At 49.0% G+C, this 24912-nt stretch overlaps 1 protein-coding gene and 1 pseudogene across 1 annotated transcript; one reads left to right on the top strand and one right to left on the bottom strand.

Annotated features, from left to right (window-relative positions):
• Positions 1-930: 930 nt before the first annotated feature.
• LOC103246378 (uncharacterized) lies at positions 931-11198 on the bottom strand (annotated as a pseudogene).
• Positions 11199-12366: 1168 nt separating this feature from the next.
• LOC103246546 (SH3 domain and tetratricopeptide repeat-containing protein 1-like) lies at positions 12367-24912 on the top strand. The gene is given in 9 exon segments (XM_073012401.1): positions 12367-12445; positions 13126-13359; positions 14219-14353; positions 14445-14549; positions 14691-14734; positions 15927-16758; positions 16761-17489; positions 22306-22486; positions 23716-24912. Coding segments are annotated over 9 exon segments (2922 nt in total). The 3' UTR covers positions 24299-24912.

Raw genomic sequence — 24912 nt, 5'->3', positions numbered from 1 at the left:
CCTAACTCCACAAGCTGCTGACCTCTACCACAGTGCCATGCCACGTGCCAAGAACAGCTCATTCCTCATAATATTATAGGGGATACCATATTTAAACTTTGGGGTATCCCCAGGTATAATTCTTATTTGAGCCACATGTGAATTTCAGACATGGAGGCTTCCCAACTTAGGTGGCTTTCAACAAACGTGGAAGTTAATTCACAACCTATTTTGTGGAGGCATAAAATTCAATGAGCACTCACTTAACCTTTTATTTTAAATATTATTTTTGTACACTTTGCATTTCCAATTAGGTGAAATTTTAAACCTGTTTCAGTTCTTATTCACCTTTTTTTTTTTCCTGAGACAGAGTCTTGCCCTGTCACCCAGGCTGGAGTGCAGTGGCATGGTCTCGACTCACTGCAACCTCCGCCTCCCAGGTTCAAGTGATTCTCCTGCCTCAGCTTCCCAAGTAGTTGGGATTACAGGTGCCCACCACTAGGCCCGGCTAATTTTTGTGTTTTAGTAGAGACGTGGCTTCCCCATGTTGGTTAGGCTGGTCTTGAACCCCTGACCTTGTGATCTGCCCACCTCGGCCTACCAAAGTGCTCGGATTACAGGCCTGAGCCACTGCGCCCGGCCTCTCCACTCTTTTTAGGTGGAGGGGAGTAAGGGTTGCTTTAAGTTAGAAGGGACTCCCATGTACCCAACCCATTTGTGTAAATTTCTTCCTTCAGAGTTCTTCAAATCAGCATCACCATTGTTAAAGGCCTCCCACATGGTAATAACTGTGCTACAGGGTTTTACAAACATGAAGTTTATGTTTGGCTGAATTAACCTCCTTGCTGTGGCACAAGGGGGCCATAGGTGCTTTCACCAATTATGAAACGGGTTCACTGTGCAATGGGTGCCGATGTTCCTGAGTACAATGAGACCAAACACATTCATACATAAATTCCATGAAGTGAATTTATTACTTACAAATAGCAAACAAAAGACAACAGAGGTCTAGGATTCAATATGAACCACTACCACAAGATCAGGAAGGCTACCCAGAGCAGATGGATGGAGTTTTGACTGTAAATGCTTCACTTGCACTACAACTGAGGGACCCCAGAAAGCAGCCCACCTTGGGTTTTCTCCCAGGATGTGGTTTGCTGGACACAAGCGTTAAAGGCCATTCTGTTTCGAGCAGGGACTCTAACATTAATGCCTGGGCTGTTCTGACCAATGTCACCTGATTATCAGGATATTGCGTTCCCAGCATATCATACAGTTATCTTGAGAACTACCAGTAAGAAAGGGAGGAAAATGGCCCTGCATCCTTAAAACTGAAGGATCAGGATATTTGTTGTGACAGAGGCACAGACAGTAGCGACAGAGTGTTCTTGTGAGCCATGTACTAGTTCTCTTGACTGGAGCGTGGCACCTGACTGCTTTTCTCTTCCCTTTCAATGGAAACTGTTTCAGAATGTTTTGAATATTTTGAGTTTCTACATCTATAGAGTTGCAGCACAATGACCACTGGCAGTGTGGACTCTCTGCATGGTTAAAGGAAAGAGTTCAGGAGCCCATCAAGCCACATTGGAGGAGACCACCTAATCCTCCAGAGTGCCACTCCATCTTCCTGGGGTTAGCTCCACATGCAGTAAGGCCATTATGTCTAAGGTTGGCAAAACCTGCAGTCCGAAGGTTCGACTTTTGGCATGCTGATAAGCAGCAGTGATAAGAAAAGCCCACACATTGGCCAGGAATTTTTCAATGAAAGCAGCTGAGACGCTTCTTCATATGCTTTGTTAGGGGCTAATATCAAACTCTTTCTTCCCATTGTCTTTACTCAGCAGTGCCTGAGCCGTGAGGCACCATAGATGTACACCTCATCAGGAGGGTGTACGGGACAGCAGCAAGCGGAGCAGCAGCACAAGAAACAAACAAGGCCACTACTTCTGCCTACATAATAACTATTGTCTTGGAGTGTACAATAATTAATAATGTTCACATGGCTGCCCTCAGCATACAGAGATGGTGACCAGAGTAGATGCAGGGACTACGGAGATACAGCCTGATTCTTGCTAATTAGGACTTAAGTGTCGGCTTATGTGCTGCGCTTTTGTGCATTAATAAGCCAGGGCCTCAAAACTGCTTGCTAAGCACAGGCCAAATGTCATGCTGGGGTGCAAGTAAACATTCATGTCTAAGAGATGAGAGCATTTTAGTGTGGGAGAAGATGACAACAGCTGAAGACCACAAAACACTGTGCAGAACAAAGGGAAGGCCCATGGTCAGCTCACGGTTCTGACCCAGGTGACTGCTGATGTGTTACGGAACCGTCAGTCAACATCAGGTAGGTCAAGTTGAGCAGGTGTCCTGCATGAGGGCTGGTCCATTCCTTTTGTGTTGCATTGCCAATTGTTTCAATAGCATCTCATGCACCCCACTGGTGAGGAAGGAATTAGCATCCTATGTTTACTGGCACTGTTAAACACATAACATCTATTACTAAACAGATGAGCCAGACATCAGTTATTAATTACATATAGGAGGATGGTGTAAGCTCCCACAGGCCCAAACAGGGATTAACTTGGGAGCAGAGAGTGGTATCACATTAAAAAAGTGAGGATGTTCTTTTTTTTTTTTTTTTCAGACAGAATCTCAGTCTGTCACCCTTCCTGGAGTGCAGGGGTGTGATCTCGGCTCACTGCAAGCTCTGTTTCCTGGGTTCATGGCATTCTCCTGCCTCAGCCTCCCCAGAAGCTGGGACTACAGGTGCCCACCACCACAGCCGGCTAATTTTTTGTATTTTTAGTAGAGACGGGGTTTCACCGTGTTAGCCAGGATGGTCTCGATCTCCTGACCTCGTGATCCGCCCGCCTCGGCCTCCCTAAGTGCTGGGATTACAGGCGTGAGCCACCACGCCTGGCCAAGGAATCTCCTTTGTTCCTACAGGAGTATATGATTGGTTTGTCTGTTGGCGGGTAGGGAACTGAATCATGTGACACTGGTAAGACTGTAATACTGTAAAATACAATATATAAATTATAATACCATAATGGTGTAATACTATCGACTACAGTACCAAAGGCATCGATGAAAAGCCCAATGCTATCATATGTGACTGACAGACTGAATGCTTCCTCCCTCAGATTGGTTACAACATATTGTCCTATCACAATTCTCTCTCCTTCATTCAAAGTGAACGATCCAAATAACAGACAAAAAAATAAAGAATAAAGGGCAACAGATGCAAAAACTCAGGAGATGATATTCTATGGTAAAGTTTATGTACTTAGGAATTAATACCAACTCATTATTAGCAAAAAAATAAACATCTTTACATCAAGAGTAGTTTTTCCTTTAAAAAAAAAAAAAAGGTGGAATGTGTATAATGGACAAGGGATAAACAAAATTTGCCAAATGAGGCTAGTAAGACAATCCCAACAATTCACAATCATTATTCACTGGTCCATTAATCACAGGGTAATACATACAAATGAAACTTACCTGCCCCGGCGCAGCTGCTCATGCCTGTAATCCCAGCACTTTGGGAGGCCAAGGTGGGCAAATCATGAGGTCAGGAGTTCAAGACCAGCCTAGCCAACATGGCGAAACCCTGTCTCTACTAAAAATACAAAGAATTAGCTGGAAGTAGTGGCAGGCGCCTGTAGTCCCAGCTACTCGGGAGGCTGAGGCAGGAGAATCGCTTAAACCCAGGAGGTGGAGGTTGCAGTGAGCCAAGATCACACCACCACACTCCAGTCTGGGCAACAGAGTGAGACTCCATCTCAAAAAAAAAATAATAATGAAATAAAAAAATTAAACTCACCTGCATATTAGAAAAACATCAAAATTCAACCATGAATCCAGCATATTATTAAATGAATAGACAAAAATTCTACCAACAAACTTAATATCATTATCTATGAAATTCAAGTACTACTGCTTAAAGAACATTGACAAAACGCTCACCTCAAGGTTTCCCTGCAAAACAAGGTGAAATGCATACTCAAGACTCTTTAAGAATGAGCACTGATAAAAACAATATACTTGTAACTTGTGTAACATTTCATACATTTTTTTCAAGCACTGCACGATAACTAATTTGCGTCAGGCTTTCCAAATTAGAAAAGCTTCACTTATAGAACTTCTTTCCAGTGGGAGTTTTCACATGACTTTTCAAGTAAATGTGAAAACAGAAAATATTCTTGCAGTTTCTAAACTATTAGAGTTTTAATCCTGTGTACGTTCTTGTATTTACAAGGTCCAGCCAGCTACAGTCTGCATTTTCATATGTCCTTGAGTGGGTGTGAGAGAAATGAAACATTCCCACATTCTGGACATTCATAGGGTTTTTCTCAGGACTGAGCTGATGTCTTCAAATGGAACTAACACGCCTGAAGGCCTTACCACAAATTTAAATTCAAAAGGCTTTTCTCCACTCCGAGTCCTCCCAAATCTTCAAAAACAGGAACATCTGAAGGTTTGACCACACTTCCTACATTCTTAAGGTTTCTCTGCAGTGTGAGCTCTTTCATGTTTATGAGGGAACGGGAAACAGTAAATGTTTCACATTTCTTACATTCAAGGGGCTTTATTATTTATTTTTTTGAGGCGGAGTCTCACTCTGTCGCCAGGCTGGACTGCAGTCGCACAATCTCGGCTCACTGTAACCTCCGCCTCCCGGGTTCAAGTGATTCTCCTGCCTCAGCCTCCTGAGTAGCTGGGATTACAAGCATATGCTACCACACCCAGCTAATTTTTGTATTTTTAGTAGAGACGAGGTTTCACCATGTTGGCCAGGATGGTCTCAATCTCCTGACCTCGTCATCTGCATGCACAGGGCTTCCCCCCAACCCCTGTGGCTTTTTATGTCCTTGAAAAAGAACTAAGACAACTGAAATGTGCCACCATCCCCAGGTAATTTTTTTTTTTTTTTTTTTTGAGATGGAGTCTTGCTCTGTCGCCCAGGCTGGAGTGCAGTGGTGCAATTTCAGTTCACTGCAAGCTCCGCCTCCTGGGTTCATGCCATTCTCCTGCCTCAGCCTCCCGAGTAGCTGGCGTGAGCCACTGCGCCTGGCATTATTTTATTTTTTGTAGAGACAGGGTTTCACCATGTTGCCCAGGTTGTTTCACACTGTTTTAATCCAGGCTGGTTATGAACTCCTGGGCTCAAGCAATACACACACCTTGGCCTCCCAAAGTGCTGGGATTATAGGCTGAGTCACTACACCCAGCCTCTATATCATGACTTCTTTTATGGCGAGTAAGGTGACTGGAATGAGTGTAGGCTTTAACGCATCTCTTACATTCATAGGGTTTTTCTCCAGTATGAATTCTTTCGTGGAGGTGAAGGGAACTGAGGGGACTGAAGGCTTGGTTACATTGTTTACATTCATAGGTTTTCTCTCCAGTATGACTACTTCTATGATTACAAAGGGAACTCAAAGGACTAAAGGCTTTGCCATATTGTTTACAATCATAGGGTCTCTCTCCAGTATGAATGCTTCCATGGTAACGAAGGGAAGTGGAACAGCTGAAGGCTTTGTCACATTTGGTACATTTATAGGGTCTTTCTCCAGTGTGAGTCCTTTCATGTGTCTTAAAAGAACAAGAAAATCTGAATGTTTTCCCACATTCCTTACATTTGTAGGGTTTCTCTCCAGTGTGAGTTCGTTCGTGTATTAGACAAGAACCGGAAACAGTGAACGCTTTACCACATTGTTTACATTTATAGGGTTTTTCTCCTGTGTGAGTTCTCTGATGTCTTTCAACTGAATTGAGAAAATAAAAAGCTTTCCCACATATCGTACATTTATAACTGGATTTCCACTGTGCATTATCATGTGTCTTCTAACACCTGGAACAGAAACGAAGAGTTTCCCACACTGTTCACATTTATATTGCTTCTCTCCATATAATTTGTATCCTAAGCTAGGATGTGCCTATTAAGGAGGGAATGACGTACAAAGACTTTTCCACAAATACTGCATTCACATTGTTTTCATCCAGTAGAAATGTTCTCATTCAGATCAAGATTTGGAATTTGGCTGACAATTTGTCCATCGTACTGACTACCATCTTTGCTTTCACACAGTCTCTGTACCATACGATTTCTGTAAAAAAATGACAAGCACATTATTATTGCTTGGTTTAATAACTTTCTACTTATTAATAGATCTTGGACTTACACTGCTACCAATACCAGGGAAAATGCATTTTTTTTTTTTTTTTTTTTGCCATGACTGAATTATTTGAAAGTAAATGGGTTAGTACTGAAAACACAGCTACCACCTGCATGGCTGTGACCAAAATAGTCATATTCATGTAGTACTATTTTCAACTAAACTGTTTTCCAAACACTGACTACTACACTGAAGTATGTTACATTTTGGGTGAAATTTTTCTAAAAAGAAATAAATTTCAAGTGACTCTTATTTGTTTTGATTGCTTGTTTTTAAGTTCATGACATCCTAAGATTCCTTCAGAGGACTTTATTTCCTCTTCTCAGTACAAATTATCTTATTATCTTTCCCAGGTTTTTCGAAGTGATCTTCAATATTCTGGTCTTTCCATCTGTTTCCTAAAATGCAGACCCACAAAATTATCATGAATTATTACAAACTATAGAAACATTACTAGATTTAATGTTCATTGTACACAGTGCCCATGCCTGATTTCTTCACCAAATCATTCCCTTGCCACATTCCAAATCACAAATAGCACTGATGATAGGGAAACACTTCTGTAATTAAGTGAAATGTGTTGTCATTCTTACCTACAGAAGCCAGGTTCCTGCAGGTTTCCTGCATCACTTCTCTGGAGAGATTCTTCTCAGCAGAATCTAGCAAAGCCCATTCCTCCTGGGTAAAGTTCACAGCCACATCCTCAAAAGCCACGGAGTCCTAGAACATTCCACACATGTGGATAGAAGGATGGGTGAGACTGACAGCACTGGGAATCTATACTCAATTCATATGCTATTTACATGATTCTAAATTTTCCAAGCATTTATTCCATGACTTGATTGTCACAACTCTTACTCTGTTCACACGTACTGCCTCCCACACAGCAGTACGAATGCTAGAATTGAACTATTCAAAAAGGCAACAGCAAAGTAGAAACACCCATCTTATTAGAGAATCCAGGGAGTAAGATGTGCTGCTAGGAGTTACCTTTTAACTTCACTTTGTACTTTCTAGTATCTGCCATAATAAAGTCCTACCTAATGAGCGTAAGTGAGTTAATATTATCAGTCCTGAGGTTACTTATTCTTAAAAACGCCTGCTCGCAAAGTTCAATCTTTGTTTGTATTACTAACTTACATTTTGAAAGGGATTCCACCAACCCAAGTAATAAGAATGACTCACTGCATCTAAATAGCTTATTCAATGTATTTGCCAAAACTTTTTTCTGCTGAAGGTCTATTATTTTGTGTCACTGCGGTGGTGCTTAGGGAACCAGACACCAAAATACAGTCTGAACACTAAGTGTTCAACGAGTTTCCCTGGTAGACAATGTTTTACATGTGCTGTTACTTGTTAACTGGGGAGTTGAGCCCATTCCATGTGATTACACCAAGACAGAATAGGCTTATTAAATTTAATTGAGAAGTAAATAAAACCAATAATTGATATTTAACAATACCAATACAAAAATTTTTTAAATTTCTATTGCACAATGTCAAGGCAGAAAGGAATAAGGGGAAATATGACGCATGTTTTGTAAAATGACATTAATGTCACCACTTCCAGATGCTAATCCTATGAAATCACATAAATGCCCAAATCAGGTTGTTTTAGGCGAGAAAAACTACTTTTTCATACGTAGTAAAAATGACAAATGTCTAATGATTTTTAGTCATCTAAAAAAAGAGTGACGGCTTGTCTAACATACTTCTAAGATTTTCAAACGAAAATATTCAGGACAGGACAGTATTAGCAGAGAGATGAGCAAGCAGACTAAGGGGAAAAAAAGTCTTAATGACCCAGCATTTATATGGAAAGTTGAGGAATGATAGAGTAGGCACCGTAGAATAGAAAAAGAAATCACATGCACTTTAAAATATGAGGCAAACCAGGCTGGCATCTACTTGGGAAAATGCATTGCATTCTTCTCTATTCCATGAACAATAATCAACTTATTATATATCAAATATGAAAGATAAAATCAGAACACTTTCAGAAGTCACAGGAAGATACTTTTTTTTACGAAGGATTAGGCATAATTTTTTTTTATGTAAGAAAAAAGTGATAAAGAAACAGACAAACCCAAACATATTAAAATTTAGGGAATAAAGAGAAAATAGAGTGGGCCGGGCGTGGTGGCTCACGTCTGTAATCCCAGCACCTTGGGAGGCTGAGGCGAGCGATCACCTGAGGTCAGGAGGTTGAGACCAGGCTGGCCAACATGGCAAAACCCTGTCTTTTTGTTGTTTGTTTGTTTGTTTTTTGAGATGCAGTCTCGCATTGTCGCTTGGGCTGGGGTGCAGTGGCAAGATCTTGGCTCACTGCAACCTCCAACTCCCAGGTTCAAGCAATTGTCTTGTCTCAGCCTCCCGAGTAGCTGGGATTACAGGTGCCTGCCACCATGCTCAGCTAATTTTTTGCTATTTTTAGTAGAGACAGGGTTTCACCATGTTGGTCAGGCTGGTCTGGAACTCCTGACCTCGTGATCTGCCCACCTTGGCCTCCCAAAGTGCTGGGATTACAGGCATGAGCCACCGTGCCAGGCCTAAAACCCCGTGTTTACTAAAAATACACAAATTAGCTGGGTGTAGTGGTGGGTGCCTATAATCCCAGTTACTCGGGAGGCTGACATAGGAGAATCACTTGAACCCGGGAGGTGGAGGTTGCAGTGAGCAGAGATGGTGCCACTGCACTCCAGCCAGGCTACAGAGCAAGACACGTCTCCAAAAAAAATCCAAAAAACAACAACAAAAGAAAACCTCAGATATCCAGATATGAGGATATAGATGTGTCCACTGTCATAAATCCTTCACCATGCTGCAAGAGGAGAACTGACATTCTGGTGAATCTTTGTAAATCATCAATTTATCTATCACACTTTTATTTCACCAGTAGCATTTACAAAGCTAAGTCCTACAATTCCATTTGAAATTACCCTTAAAAAGAACAGACCTTGAAAACTTACTACACTCACTCTGGGGGAGAAATAAACACGGATTTTTAGCAAATAAAATACATCATTTTACCTTGCCTCTCTGGAAATAGTATTTTTATCTTTCAAGCTGTACTGACAAAATGTATCTTACAGTCAATGAAAACCTGACACTCAAATAAGCAGACAAGCCTTTTCAAGGTAACAAACTCAGGGAGAGGCAGTGCTGACTCCAACACAGACCTTTCTAAGTGTCACAGCAGGCCATTCTATCCCTCGGGACACCCATCCTGTTCAGTAAAGTACTCAGTGACCACCTAAGAGGCACTGGCACTGCTCTTTGTCCTCCTGTGCACCTTCAGTGCATTTTAATATTCAGGTTCTTGCACATCCTCTCTGGGGTGGGTTTTCCTTGTCCTTTGGGACAGTTTTTCTCTCTTCACAAGTCTGAGACAATCTAGAGAGCAGAAATCATTTCTGCCTTTTCCTCTCAATTATCAGCATCCGAGTGGCAGACCTTCGATGTGTCTCCGAGGAATAAAAACTCGGGCTGGAGGAACAATTTTAGTGACCTAGCTTTAACGACATTACGTTGTATTGTTCATTAGTTTTAATTTCCTAAAATTTTAATAACCCTAAGGGGTCACCATTTTAGATGAAACTATACCAGGAGATTCCTCTAAGGCCAAGAGCATCCAGCTACTCCCCTGAGCGACTCTACCCCCTACCTCAGGCTGTCCTTGGCGATGAGATGACCCCAGGGCTGATGCTCACTAGACCCTCCAATAGACATGGCCACAGTGGGTATCCTGGGTCATCCCCACACAGTTCTAAAATGCCAGGACTAGGAAAAGACAGGAGGGTGGCTGAGGACACAACACCCTGTAAAGTTTTCACGGGGGGACCTCGACCTAAAGACATTTTGGTCATATGTACACTTAGGAAAGATGAAAAGAAGAGAGGCACAAAGATTTTTTTTACAGTAGAGTGTCAGATGATTTATTCTCCGCTTTCCTCTCATGTAAAGTGCTTGGAAACAGAAACATATTTTGGCCAAGGTGGCTCACGCCTGTAATCCCAAGCGCTTTAGGAGGCCGAGGCGGGCGATCAATTAAGGTCAGGAGTTCGAAACCAACCTAGCCAACATGCCGAAACCCTGTCTCTACTAAAAATACAAAAATTAACTGGACGTGGTGGTGGGCGCTTATAAGCCCAGTTACTTGGGAGGCTGAGGCAGGAAAATCGCTTGAACCCGGGAGTCAGAGGTTGCAGCGAGCTGAGACTGCACCATTGCACTCCAGCCTGGCGACAGGGTGAGACTCCGTCTCAAAACAAAACAAAACAAAACAAACAATATATATATATATACGTGTGTGTGTATATATATGTATGGTTTGCTTCCTCATTAACCTTATCAAAGCCTCTCATTTACGCCCCTCCAGTGGACCCCAAACCACAAACCATGACTGCGGTACCCGGTTTGTGAATCACGGTTTGCTCAAACACACCGTTTCACGTTTTAACAAAGCCTCAGGTTAATTTTTGGGGGAGAAAGGTGGGACTGGAAGCCCCATGATCCACAGCTTCTCCCACGCTGGAACCCCGCTCACCGAGTCGGGGCTCTCCCGGATCACCCTCCAGTGGTCACCGCACTACCTGGGTGGGGGAGGCGCGGGGTTCCGGAGAGGGCTCCGGCCGGCGGAAGTGGCGCCCGCAGGTACAGACAGGACGCAGGGGTCCCGCTGCCCGCCCCGCCCGGCCTGCACAGAAGGGGACTGAGGCCCGGCTGCGCCGCGGAGACTCGGTCCGCAGGTTCCGCAGCCGATGGCTGGCTCCAGCAGGTTTCAACCAGCTCTCTTCCCCACTTCGGGAAGCCAGGCGCAGTCCACTCACCATTCCTCGGCTCCCCGGGTGTCCCGGCGTCAGCGAGGGATGTCCCAATACCCGCAGGTCACAGGGTGGCAGAGGCTACTGCAGAGCCACCTGGGCCTCCCAGAGCCAAGAAGTAGCAGCGGAGACTCACAGAAAGAGCCTACTGCGGCCAAGGCCAGACAAAGCGCCCGCCAGCCGGATCCCGGAAGCCGCCCTCTCCTTTCCGGCGGCGCGCCTGATTGAACGCTCCCCGCCCCAACGCCCCTGATTGCAGGGGGCTTCAGGCCCCGCCCCCTCAGGCCCTGAGTGACAGGAGATTGCGCTCTCCCGCGAGGCTGGATGAGGCCAGAATGACCGTTTTGGCCTAGCGGTTTGTAGAGGGTGCGTCCTTCCTGCCCTGGGATCTCACCATGCAAGGAGGACATTCGCATTTAACCTTGTGTACAAGGTTATAGCTATTTGTGCATAAAGTATATATAAAATTGCAAGCAATATAATGACAATTCTGTAACTGCCCAGTGGGTTCACCTTGCCCGCTACCTAGACAGAGCCGATATCTCAAGACCGGGGAATAGCAAGAGAGAAGGAGTAATTCACGCAGAGTCGGCTGTGCGGTAGACTGGAGTTTTTAATTTTATTTTATTTTTCTGAAACAGAGTCTTGCTCTGTCGCCCAGGCTGGAGTGCAGCCTCGGAGTTTTATGATTATGCAAATCAATCTCCCTGAGCATTTGGGGATAAGAGTATTTAGAAAGTTTATTTTGCCAAGGTTGGGGATGCTTGTGCATGACACAGCCTCAGGGTATCCTGATGACAGTGGCCCAGGGTTGTCAGAGCACAGCTTGGTTTTGTTGGAGATAAATGCTCGGTGCCGCAAAGCGAAACCAGCACTCAAGCGAAAGTTTTCTCAGCCACGCAATTTACCTTTGCAGAAGCGTGCTGCTCGCATCAATCGCAATCGCGAAGAGCACACGGAACAAAGGAAAGCAGGGGTTTTTATTCCTAACGCAATCCCTACCTCTGGCATGGGCTAGGGCCAGACCTCAAGATCTAAACCAATCCGGTTGGCTATTTGTGAATATTTTCCCAAATAAGGAAGGGGGAAGGGGGATGTGAGTTACAACGGTGGGACGTGTGGTTTCGAAGGGAGAAATGGGTGCAGAGCAGGTAACCAAGGGAACAGATGTGAGTTATTGATTAGAACTGACGGGAAGGTTGTTTACAGTAACTAAGGGCAAGGAGACATGGAGAACAAGAAAGTTGAGTTCCAGAACAAAAAAACAAGAACGTTTTGAGTTCCAGAACAAAAAACAAGAATGCCAAACCTTGGAAGCGAAACTGACTGTATCTGACAGTTTTATACATTTTAGGGAGACAGGAGACATCAATCAACATATGAAAGATGAACACTGGTCCGTTCTGGTACAACCTGAAGCAAAAGTGGGTCAACTCGAAGCCAGGAGGGGGCTTCCAGGTCACAGGTAGGTGAGAGACAAACGGTTGCATTCTTCTGAGTTTCTGATGAGCCTTTCCAAAGGAGGCAATAAGATATGCATGCTTCTCAGCGAGCAGCGGATGACTTTGAATCGAATGGGAGGCAGGTTTGCCCTAAGCAGTTCCCAGATTGACTTTTCCCTTTATCTTAGTGATTTGGGGGCCCCAAAATATTTTCTTTCCAATTTCCCCCTTTTGTTTTAAAAATATTTTGGAGAAAGCATTTTAGAAGAAAATCAGTCTCTGGTGCCAGGTTTTGTCTGATTTCTCATGGAGTAGCTGGCATTACAGGCACGCGACACCACACCTGGCTAATTTTTTTTTTTTTTTTTTTTTTTTTTTTTGGTAGAAACGAGGGTCTCCCTCGGTTGCCCAGGCTGGTCTCTGGTGCCCAAGGCGGGGCTCCCCCTAATCTCTACAAATAATCCAGTGAAGGAACACCAGAGCGTGGAAAGCGGAGGACGACCGACAGAGGACTCCCCAGTAGGTTTTCACTTCAAGCTCTAGGGTAAGTAGGGCGCTGGGAGAATTCCAGGGAAACCTCGGGAAAATGTGAGTCAGGCTGAGAGTAAGTTCGCTAATTACTTAAGCCTTGTGCGGCAGTTACTGCGCCGCGGAGGGGTAATTGTGAGTACCCAAAATCTCACATCTTTGTTCCATCTGGTAGACAAGTATTCTCCTTGGTTCCCAGAATATGGAACCGTGAATGTAAAAGATTGGGACAAGGTCGGATCAGACTTAAAACGAGCACAACAAGAGGGCCACGATATTCCCGTCTCTGCTTGGTCTGTGTGGTCGGCAATTAAAGCAGCACTGGAGCCCTTCCACACTGAGGAGGAGAAGGAGGAGTTCCAGGATGACATAGGAAAGTTGAATAATCAGGAGTCTAATTATCAGCTAAGTGAACCATGACAGTCTAGTTTAAAAAAGGGCGAGAAATGGGAAGGTATGTATGCTAATCTCCAAAAGCTTATAAAAGAAACAGTGTCACCTACTGCGCCTTTAGGGAAAGGTCTGGAATGGCCACCCCCAGGCCAGCCTTAGGAATTTTTGGAAGGGGAGCCTGACAGGCGCCTTGGGGCTCCCATTGTTGCAGGCCCCGCCAGTAACTATGGTGAAGGGAAGCTTCAGGCTTGTCCAACAGCCAATCATGATGAGGGAATGATCCAGGCTTGCCCACCTGTTAATTATGGTAGAGGAATGCTGCGAGCCGGTCCAAATACAAATTATGGCACAGGGACAATCCAGGCATCCATTCGCCAGGCACAAGAAATGGGGGATTTGAATGCTTGGCAGTTTCTGGTAATTCTTTCGCCAGCTGAGGAGCCCAGAGAACTTGCTCAAGCATGCTGGGAGCCATTTCCTTTTAAAATATTAGAAGACTTAAAGCAAGCAATTGGACAAGATGGGCCAAATTCTCCTTATGTTCATTCCTTGTTACAATGTGTGGCTTATAACAGACGTTGAATACCTACAGATTGGAAGGCACTAGCCCGATACACCCTGTCCCCCTCTGAATTTCTCCAATTTAAAACCTGGTGGATGGATGAAGCAACAAATCAGGCACGCAGAAACGCTCAAGTCCAATATCCCGTTAATATCACATCTGATCAATCGCTTGGAATTGTACAGGCATGGGGTACTCTAAATCAACGGATGGTAATGGGTGATGAGGCTGTTGATCAGCTCAGAACTACATGCCTAAGAGCCTGGGAAAAGAATTCACAACCCTGCTACTGCTTATCCTTCTTTTAACACAGTTCAACAGGGTCCAAGGGAGCCTTATCCAGATTCTATTGCCTGTTTGCAGGATGCGGCTCAAAAGGCTATTTCCGATTCTCATGACAAGAAAGTGATCGTTCAGCTGCTTGCTCATGAAAATGCTAATACAGAAGGTCAGGCAGCAATTAGACCTATTAAGGGAAAGGCAGATCTAAATGAGGAAAAAACTTTAAGTGAATACATTAAAGCCTGTGATGGCATTAGGGGGCACCTCACCCATCGCGGGGGGTGCCTCAGCCAACTTCGATGTGGATAGTAACAGCGAGGGGGAGAGAGGGGTTGCTATTACTCCCCATTATGATGTGGATCGTAATAATGACTCCCCCCTGCAATGTGTGTCCATTATTAGCAGTCTTTTTAGTTCAGGATATTAGGAACAATTTCACAGGTTGTGTGTACACAGCCTGCCATAGGAGAACGAACACCATCCTCTGCACCTCCGGATATTAGGAACCATATCACACAACGGGTGTACACTTTTTGGGAGATTTGGGGTAATGTCGTCCTGTGTTTCCCTGAACAATCAGAGACACATCGCAGGGCGGCTGTACACCCGCTACTCTCTCGGCAGGAACATCATACTGCTGGAAATTAGGAGCAATATCACAGACTGGGTGTCAAGCCACTGTCATATTGGAAGTAATATGCTCTCCCCCACAAGTTATGAGGAACAATATCACAGGAGGGTGTACCTTCTCCGGTAGTGGGAGTAGTATCATCATCTCTTCCTTTAGATGACAGGAACAATATCATAGGGTGGGTGTACACCTCGTGTGTTTTTGGAAGGAATGTCATTCTCTCTTCTAGGTTTTACAATTCATATCGCAGGCGGGGTGCACACCCCTTGTTATATTGGATGGAATCTCAATCCTCTTTCAACTTGTATCTTTAGAACAATATCCCATGGGGGCTGTACATCCCTTCAATATTGGTAGTAATGCCATCTTCTCCTTTCCTGGATATAAGAAACAAGATCACAGGAGGGGTGTACACCCCTTGCAATATTGGTAGTAATATCACCTCTCCCCTGTGGTTATTAAGGACAAAATCCCAGGGTGGCTGTATGGTTCCTACTTTATTGGGAGTAATATCATCCACTCACACCCTGGATATCAGGAACCATATCACAGAAGAGTTGTCCACCCCCTTCAATATTGTCAGCCATGTCATCTTCTTCCCGCCTGGATATTAGGAACGATACCCCAGGGTTGGGGGTGGTGTACACCCACTGCGATATCGAAAGTAAAATCAGCCTCTACCCCGCGGCATATTAGGAACAATATACGGGGGGCAGGGTGGTTACACCCCCTGCGATATTGAGAGCAATATTCTTCTCTCTCCCCTGTACATTAGGGTCTACATCACAGGGGTCTGTACACCTTCCGCGATAACGGGATTAATGTTGTCCTCTCCCCGACTGAATGTCAAAAACAATATCACAGAAGGGTGTACACCCCCTGCGATATGGCCAGTAATATCATCGTCTCTACCTTTGGATACTAGGAACAACATCACAGAGGGTGTGTACACTCCCCTGCAATATTGTGCATAATGTTATCCTCTCTTCCTCTGGATATTAGGACCGATATCCCTGGTGGTGGGAGGTGGAGTACATTAAGAACAATATCACTGGGTGGGTGTACACCCCCTGCGATACTGGGTGTAGTATCATCCTCTCTTCCCTAGAATATAAAGAACAATATCACAGGAGGGGTGCACAGCCACAGCTTGCAAGACCATGAGGAGCCCTCCTTCTGCTTGGAAGCTGAGGACGACTGGCAGGACCCAGAGGCCCTGAGCTCACTGCTGCTGTTCCTGAATGCCCCCGGGTACAAGGCCAGCTTCTGTGGCCTGTACGATGTGGCACTGCCATGGCTGAGCAGCGTGTTCTGCAGCTTTAGCGACGAGGAGGAGCTGACTGGGCGCCTGGCACAGGCCCGAGGGGCAGCCAAGAAAGCTGGCCTCCTCTTGGCCCTGGCCAGGCTCTGCTTCCTCCTGGGGCGGCTGTGCAGCAGAAGACTCAAGCTGTCCCAGGCCCGGGTATACTTTGAGGAAGCACTGGGGGCCCTGGAGGGCAGCTTCGGGGACCTGTTCCTGGTGGTGGCTGTGTACGCCAACCTGGCCAGCATTTACCGGAAGCAGAAGAACAGGGAGAAGTGTACACAGGTGGTTCCCAAAGCCATAGCCCTGCTCCTGGGGACACCCGGCCACATCTGCAGCACCGAGGCGGAGGGGGAGCTCCTGCAGCTGGCGCCGCGGTGGGTGGTGGGTGGCCAGAGCCTGCAGGCCGAGGCCCGGGCCTGCTTCCTGCTGGTCAGGCACCACGTGCACCTCAAGCAGCCCGAGGAGGCCCTGCCCTTCCTAGAGCGGCTGCTGGTTTTGCACAGGGACTCGGGAGCCCCAGAGGCTTCGTGGCTCTCAGACTGCTACCTACTCCTGGCTGACATCTACAGCCGCAAGTGCCTGCCCCACCTGGTGCTGAGCTGTGTCAAGGTGGCCTCATTGAGGACACAGGACTCCTGGCCGGCTCGCTGGGAAGCGTAAACCTGGTGCTCCAGAACGCCCTCCAGCCCCATGGCCTCCCCACCCAGACTTCGCATTACTTCAGGCGAGCGCTGGCCTCCCTAACCCCGGGCACAGGCCAAGCGCTGCGCGGCCTTCTCCACACCAGCCTGGCCCAGCTGTACAGCCACCATGGCTACCACGGCCCGGCCATCACCTTCATGACGCAGGCGGTGGAAGCCAGTGCTGTTGCCGGAGTCTGTGCCATCGTGGACCGCCTGGTGGCCCTGGCCTGGCTGCATGTGCTTCATGGGCAGAGCCTGGTGGCCCTGGACATCCTGCAGTCTGTCCAGGATGCAGTGGTGGCCAGCGAGGACCAGGAGGGTGTGATTGCCAACATGGTGGCCGTGGCTCTGAAGAGGACGGGACGGACGAGGCAGGCAGCCGAGGGCTACTACCGCGCCCTACGGGTGACTCAGGACCTGGGCCAGCAGAGGAACCAGGCAGTGGCGCTGGCCAACTTCGGGGCCCTGTGCCTGCACGCGGGTGCCAGCAGGCTGGCCCAGCATTACCTCCTGGAGGCTGTGCAGCTGTTCTCGAGGCTGCCCTGTCGGGAGTGTAGCCGGGACTTCACCCACGTGCTCCTGTAGCTGGGCCACCTCTGCACCCGCCAGGGCCCGGCCCAGCAGGGCAAGGGCTACTATGAGTGGGCCCTTCTGGTCGCCGTGGAGATGGGCCACGTGGAGAGTGAGTGCCCCAGTTCCTCCTGTGCGCCTTCCGGGGCCACTCGGGTCAGGGCACACCTGGGATTTGTGATTTAGAAACAAGTGGTGATTTTTCCACCATCGAAAGTGCTGAGTCGTGGCCAACAGCAGATGTTGGCAAAAGCCCTGGAGACAGGTGGTTGCCATGCAGTGCCAGGCCCTCTGTGTCCTACTGGGGCAGCTAGCTCTTCCTGGTTTGCCCAGGGACCATCCTGCCTTGAGCACTGAAAGTCCTGCATGCTGGGAATCCCTAGACATAACCCTAGGATCAAGGCAGGCTCTGCTGAGCTGGGACTTGGGGCCTCTGCATAAGCCAGGCCCTGAACGCTGGTTCTTGTGCCCGTGTTATCTGCTTGGTATCTCGGCAGCCTGCACACCTGTCATCCCACTTCACAGAGGACACAGGGGTGGGTGATTGCCCAAAGCCGCAGAGCAGTTCATGCAAAAGCAGCTCGTTGGGCGAGTGTGCCAGGCCCCACCCACAAATGGGGCTTGTGGGGTCCTCGGGTGGCAGGGGCTGAGTGTGGGAATGTGAGCTTCAGGCCAGAGAAGCCACAAACGGGTGAGTGGCATGATGGCGGGGCAGCACTTGGCCCTGGGTTAGGGAAGCCTCTTTAGTCTGGGACCAGAGGGTTGAGAGGATTTAGTCAAGTAATAGGTGGTGGGAGAGGGGCTGGTGGTGGGGGAGGGGCTGGTGGTGTAGCCTGTGTGAAGGCCCAGGGGTGAGCGAGTGGGGGTGAGTGAGCGGGGAGGAGTGGGGTGTGAGTGGTGGTGAGTGAGTAGGGGTGAGTGAGTGGGGGTGTGAGTGGGGATGAGTGGAGTGTGAGTGGGGGTGAGTGGGGGTGTGAGTGGGGGTGAGTGGGAGTGTGAGTGGGGATGAGTGGAGTGTGAGTGGGGGTGAGTGGGAGTGAGTGGGAGTGTGAGTGGGGATGAGTGGAGTGTGAGTGGGGGTGAGTGGGAGTGTGAGTGGGGATGAGTGGAGTGTGAGTGGGGGTGAGTGGGGGTGTGAGTGGGGGTGAGTGTGAGTGTGAGTGGGGATGAGTGGAGTGTGAGTGGGGGTGAGTGGGGGTGTGAGTGGGGGTGAGTGAGTGGGGGTGTGAGTGGGGGTGACTGAGTGGGGGTGTGAGTGGGGGTGAGTGGGGGTGTGAGTGGGGGTGAGTGAGTGGGGGTGTGAGTGGGGGTGAGTGAGTGGGGGTGTGAGTGGGGGTGAGTGAGTGGGGGTGAGTGAGTGGGGGTGTGAGTGGGGGTGAGTGGGGGTGAGTGAGTGGGGGTGAGTGAGTGGGGGTGTGAGTGGGAGTGTGAGTGGGGGTGTGAGTGGGGGTGTGAGTGGGGGTGAGTGGGAGTGTGAGTGGGGATGAGTGGAGTGTGAGTGGGGGTGTGAGTGGGGGTGTGAGTGGGGGTGAGTGAGTGGGGGTGTGAGTGGGGGTGAGTGAGTGGGGGTGAGTGAGTGGGGTGAGTGAGCAGGGGTGTGAGTGGGGGTGAGTGAGTGGGGTGAGTGAGTGGGGGTGTGAGTGGGGGTGAGTGAGTGGGGTGAGTGAGCAGGGGTGTGAGTGGGGATGAGTGAGTGGGGTGAGTGAGCAGGGGTGTGAGTGGGGGTGAGTGAGTGGGGTGAGTGAGCAGGGGTGTGATGGGGTGAGTGGAGTGTGAGCGGGGATGAGTGAGTGGGGGTGTGATGGGGGTGAGTGAGCGGGAGTGTGAGCAGGGATGAGTGGGGAGTGAGTGGGGGTGAGTGGCGGTGAGTAGGGGTGAGTGGTGGTGAGTGGGGGTGAGTGAGTGGGGGTGTGAGTGGGGGTGAGTGAGTGGAGGTGTGATGGGGTGAGTGAGCGGGAGTGTGAGCACGGATGAGTGGGGTGTGAGTGGTGGTGAGTGGGGGTGAGTGAGCGGGAGTGTGAGCAGGGATGAGTGGTGGTGAGTGGGGGTGAGTGAGTGGTGGTGAGTGGGGGTGAGTGAGCGGGAGTGTGAGCAGGGATGAGTGGGGTGTGAGTGGTGGTGAGTGGGGGTGAGTGAGCGGAGGTGTGATGGGGGTGAGTGAGCAGGAGTGTGAGCGGGGATGAGTGGGGTGAGTGGTGGTGAGTGAGTGGGGGTGAGTGGGGTGTGAGCGGGGGTGAGTGAGCAGGGCTTATGCAGGGAGGTGCAGAGTTGGGAGTGGGTGGGTTGGGTGCTGGATGGTGAGAAGCTCTTCTGGAGAGCTACGCAGGGCCTGGGGCCTCAGGCTGTGCTTGGCCTTTTCCCCAAGAGCACTGGGGAGCCATGGAGTGCTATAGAACAGTCACTGCAGACTGAGCAGTGAACGGACAGTAGGTGGGCAGGGCTGTCCGAAATCTAGGCCGCAGAGGATAGATGAGGAAGTTGAGTCCAGGGAAATGGCTGAGACAAGCGATACTGTTGTGGGTCCCCTCTGCCTTGCAGCGCTTTGTCCATTCTCCCAGGATGGACGTCACGGCATAGTGAGACCACTCAGAGGTGCCTCCTGTGGCCTGGCCCAGAGCCCCAGGGGCTGTGGCCAAATCTGCCCATTTCCCAGCATAGGCCTGGCACCCACTCCTGGCCCTAGGAGGGATGAGATTTTGGAAAGGACCATGTGAAGGGGCCCCGGTCCCACACATCTGCCCAAGGAGGGGTAGGGGGTTCAGACCCAGGCTTCTTCCCCAGGGGCATTCTCTGACTTGAAGGAGACCCTCCAGGAACCCAGCACCCCCAGCCCCCACTGCAGCCTCCGGTGGCTCCTGGCACAATAGTCTGTGGCACCTCCTCCTACGAGGCCCTCCCCGGGGTGCTGGGGGATTCAGACTTGGAAATGCAGGCCAGGGAACGGGGATCATGCTTCCCTGTCTCCCTACCCTGCGCTGAACAGTCGAGGAGACCGAGGGCGGGGCTGATACCCCACAGGCTTACTTGGGGTCATTTCTGAGTCACTTTCGGTAATTTGTGTCTTTCTAGGAGTTTGGCTGTTGTGTCTAGATGGTCTGATTTGTTGGTGTACAATTGTTTGCAGTGTTTTCATGGAATCCTTTTATTTCTGTCAGGTGGGCAATAAGGTTTCCTCTTTCATTTCTGATTTTAGAAACTTGAGTTTTTAATTTTTTATTTATTTATTTTTATTAGAGATGGGGTCTTATCATGTTCCCCCAGGCTGGTCTTGAATGCTGGCCTCAGCGATCCTTCCAGCTCGGCCTCACAAAGCGCTGGGATGACAGGCGTGAGCCATGGTGCTCAGTCTCTGATTTTAGTCATTTGTGTCCCGTCTTTCTTTTCTTGGTCAGTCTGGTGAAAGATTTGTCAATTTTGTTATTATTTTCAAAAAACCCACTTTTGGTTCTGTTGATTATCTCTTTTGTTTTTCCATTCTCTGTATTTTTACTTCCCATTTCCACTCTCATGTTTATTATTTTCTTCCTTTTGTTCGCTTTGGGTTTAGTTCATTCTTTTTCTAGTTTCTCAAGGTGAAAGGTTAGGTTTTTGATTTGAGACTTTTCTTCTTTCTTTGAATGTAGACATTTACAGTTATAAATTTCCCTTTCAGCACTGCCTTAGCTGCATCTTGGAATTTTTGATATGCTGTGCTTTTTTTTTTTTTTTTTTTTTTTTAAAGACAGAGTTTTGCTCTATTGCCCAGGTTGGAGTGCAGTGGTGCAATTTTGGCTTACTGCAACTTCTACCAGGTTCAAGCCATTCTCATGCCTCAGCCTCCTGAGTAGCTGGGATTACAGACGTGCATCACCACGCCCAGCTAATTTTTGTATTTTTTATAGAGATGGGGTTTCACCATGTTTCCCAGGCTGGTCTCAAACTCCTGGACTCAAGCGATCCTCCCGCCTTGGCCTCCCACAGTGCTGGGATGACAGGCATGAGCCACCGCGCTGGCCCGGGCTGTGCATTTGTTTGCATTCTTCTCAAATTAGTTTTCAGTTTCCCTGATGGTCTCTCTTTTGACCCACTGGTTGTTTAGGAGTGTGTAATTTCCACATATTTTTGAATTTCCCACATTTCCTTCACTGTTGATTTCCAGTTTCGTGCCAGTACAGCCGAAGAACACCTCTGCTTTGGTCTCAGTCCTTCTCCATTCACTGAGGCTCATTTTGTGGCCTGGCACGTGGTCTGTCGTGGGGAATGTCCCGTGGGCGCTCGAGAGGACTGTGTATTCAGCTGTTGTTGGGTGACGTGTGTGACAGATGTCCATTTGGCGTACCTGGTTTCCGGTGTTAATCTCCAGAATGTTTCTGACACTAGAAAATCAGAAGCTTTCCACCATTCCCAGCACCCTGGCTTTGGGAGAGGCCAGCGAGCCTGTGGGTTTGAAGCCTGGTTGTGTGAGAGAAGCATGTGTGGGAATGCCAGGGGCCGGCTTTGAACCCCATTCCCCCAACATGATGCCGTGTGTGGCAGACATGACGCTTGGCTTTGCTCTCTCAGGGTTCCATCTGCGACAGGGGCTACTTGTGCCCCTGGCCTCATTGGCTCGGGCTGAAGGCGGCCCTGGTCCTGGCCAGAGGGGCTTTGTGAAACAGAAATAGATGGCCTGGTGCAGGGGCCGAGCCTGGCCAGGACCTCGGCCCTGGGGGTTGTAAAGAAGGCCGGCCTCTACCACGAGCATCTGCACCAAGCTGTGCCCATGTCACGGTGTGCTCGGTGGCTGCCCTTGCACGGGTGCATGGCCTGTCTGCACTCAGGCTCCCCGCCTATGGGGCCCAGGCTCACAGAGGTGTGAAAGAGGTAAGCATGGCGCAGGGGCCTCCGAGCCCAGCCAGCCTCGCTTCAATGCTGGGAGGCTGATGTCTTCCTTTTTGTCTTCTGCCCAGGCCAGCTGCGGGCCGTGCAGTGGCTGTGCTACTTCTACAGCGCCATCATGCCCAGCGAGTCCCAGTGTGTCATCTACCACGAGCTCCAGCTCTCCCTGGCCCGCAAGGTGGCCGACAAGGTGCTGGAGGGGCAGCTCCTGGAGACCATCAGTCAGCTCTACCTGTCCCTGGGCACTGAGCGGTGAGGGCTGGCTTTGCAGTGGTGGGGGCAGGGAGGGGGGCAAAGGGGGTGGGGGAGCAGGGCAGGGAGGGGGGCACAGGGAAGCTGGCCCAGGGCCCCAGCAGCCCCTCTCCTTGGGATCATTTGGTTCCTTGGCATCAGATGCTTTGAGCTGGTGGGCCTGCGATCATCCCAGGGCCGATGATGGCCCGTGAGTCCCAGCTTGAGTCTCCCTTGTTGGGTGACATGTCTTCCCATCCCTGCCTGCACACCTCCCCAAAGGTCATCTCAACCCCAGCAGAGGCAGTATGTGCATTCTGGGCTGTTCTTCCTACTATGGTGGCTTTTGTCATCTGACCTCTGCCTGCCCCGAGTCTTCACTCCTGGCCTTCATCTGTCCCCTTAAATGTGACCACAGCAGCCACCTGTGGCTTCTCTCCCACAGAAGACAGAGCCAGTTGTGTCACCTGCTTCCCTGGGGCAGGGTTTCAAGGTCTCACGTCCCATATGTGGCCCACTCGGCTTCCCTAGAGCATCCTGACCTGGTGGGGTAACCATGGCCCTGGCCACCCCACCCACAGGGCCCAGTGACATTGCTGCAGTCACACCCCCTCGAGTGTCGGACTTACTGAGAGAGCAGGGAAGGAGCCAGATTCCATGGGGACCCCGGAGACTGGCTCCAGTCTTGGCCTCAGGTTCACAGAAGGAAAATGGATCAGTGTGCTAGAACCATGCTTCTCAAAGTGTGGTCCCTGGACCAGCAGAGCAGCATCCATGTCACCTAGGACCTTGTGCCGAGTGGGAGTTCTAGGGCCTGCCCCAGGCCTGTGGAGCCGGAAGCTCTGGGGGCAGGGCCAGCAAGCTATACGGACAGGCCTCCGGGTGACTGTGATGCCTGCACACCTGGAGAACCATCGGCCTAGATAGCCTCTGAACACTAACGGCTCCTGGTGCGTCTGGAGAAGACACAGGCCATGTCTGGGAGGCAGGGGAGATGGACTAGCACACTCCTCCTGCCACAGGGCAGCATGATGCTCGATTCCCTCAGAAGGATGCCCTTCATCTTTTCCATGACGTGTGTGTTCACCCTGGCCCTCCCAGCAGCCTGGGAAGAGCAGAACACTGCACATACAAGAGGGCCATTCCCAGTCCCCACATTCCAGACTCATCTGTCACCAGACCCACAGGAGGAGGCAGACTGGTTCCAGGAGGATGAGAGCCCTTGTTCTGACACTTGTGTCTGATTCCAGGGCCTACAAATCCGCTCTGGACTACACCAAACGAAGTCTGGGGATTTTCATCAACCTCCAGAGGAAAGAGAAGGAGGCGCATGCCTGGCTGCAAGCAGGGAGGATCTATTACATCCTGCGGCAGAGCGAGCTGGTGGACCTGTACATCCAGGTGAGTGGCAAGGGATGCAGGAGGACCCCTGTGCTGTTCACTCTCTGTCCATCCACCCATCCATTCATCCATTCATCCTTCTATCATCTATTTACCTGTTCATCCTTCCATCCATCCATCCATCCATCCATCATCCATCCATCCATCATCTATCCATCTGTCCATTCATCTATCATTCATCCATCCTTTTATCTTCCATCTATTCACCCATCTATCCATCCACCTGTCCATCCACCCATCCATTCATCCTTCCATCATCTATCTGTTTACTTGTTCATCCTTCCATCCATCCATCCATCATCCATCCATCATCCATCCATCCATCCATCCTTCCATCATCCATCAATTCACCTGTTCATCTTTCCATCCATCCATCCATCCATCCATCATCCATCCCTCCGTCCATCCATCCATCTCCATAAATGTACCTGACAGCAATAACTTAAGCAGACCCTGGGAACGACCTTTATGGCAGATGCACCTGAATATGTGTTCTAGGCTAAGGAATCTGGGAGTGGTCAATTGGAGATTCTTTCCTTGTCATCTGAGCCCCTGTCCTGTCCTATGGAACACGAGCTGTAGAGAGGATCGAAGCCTTGAGTTTTGGATTGCATGAAGGTTGCTAGGCGTAGAGTGGAGGTTGTTAGGGGGAGGGTGTTAAAAGATGCTATATAAGCTCTATGCCTTTTGAAAGCAGTTGCAGTTATCCAGGCCAGGCCTCCATCACTGGACTCTGTCTTGTATGTAACACCCCATGCTTCATTTGCTCTGTCTCTAGGTCTCTTCTTCCGCCTCTTGAACCTGGTGGCATCCCCACTGGAATCAATAGGGGTTTGGCACAACAGGTGTCTCCTTGATTTCTTTGTATTCTCCTAGCCAGCATTTTCCCTTGGTCAGGACCTCCCTCTTGTTTCCCTTTCCCTTTCTCAGCACTGATTAGGTCACTATTATAAAGATCTTGCAGGTAGGGTTTTAACTAAAAACAACAGGGTTTTCTAAGTGGGTTCCATGATGGGCCATGTGATCAGAAAGCCTTTATCATAGTT

Source organism: Chlorocebus sabaeus, chromosome 27 (assembly GCF_047675955.1).
Source record: "Chlorocebus sabaeus isolate Y175 chromosome 27, mChlSab1.0.hap1, whole genome shotgun sequence".
Taxonomy (NCBI): domain Eukaryota; kingdom Metazoa; phylum Chordata; class Mammalia; order Primates; family Cercopithecidae; genus Chlorocebus; species Chlorocebus sabaeus.
Note: the sequence above shows the minus strand (reverse complement) of the source record. Positions and strands in the feature narration are given on the sequence as shown.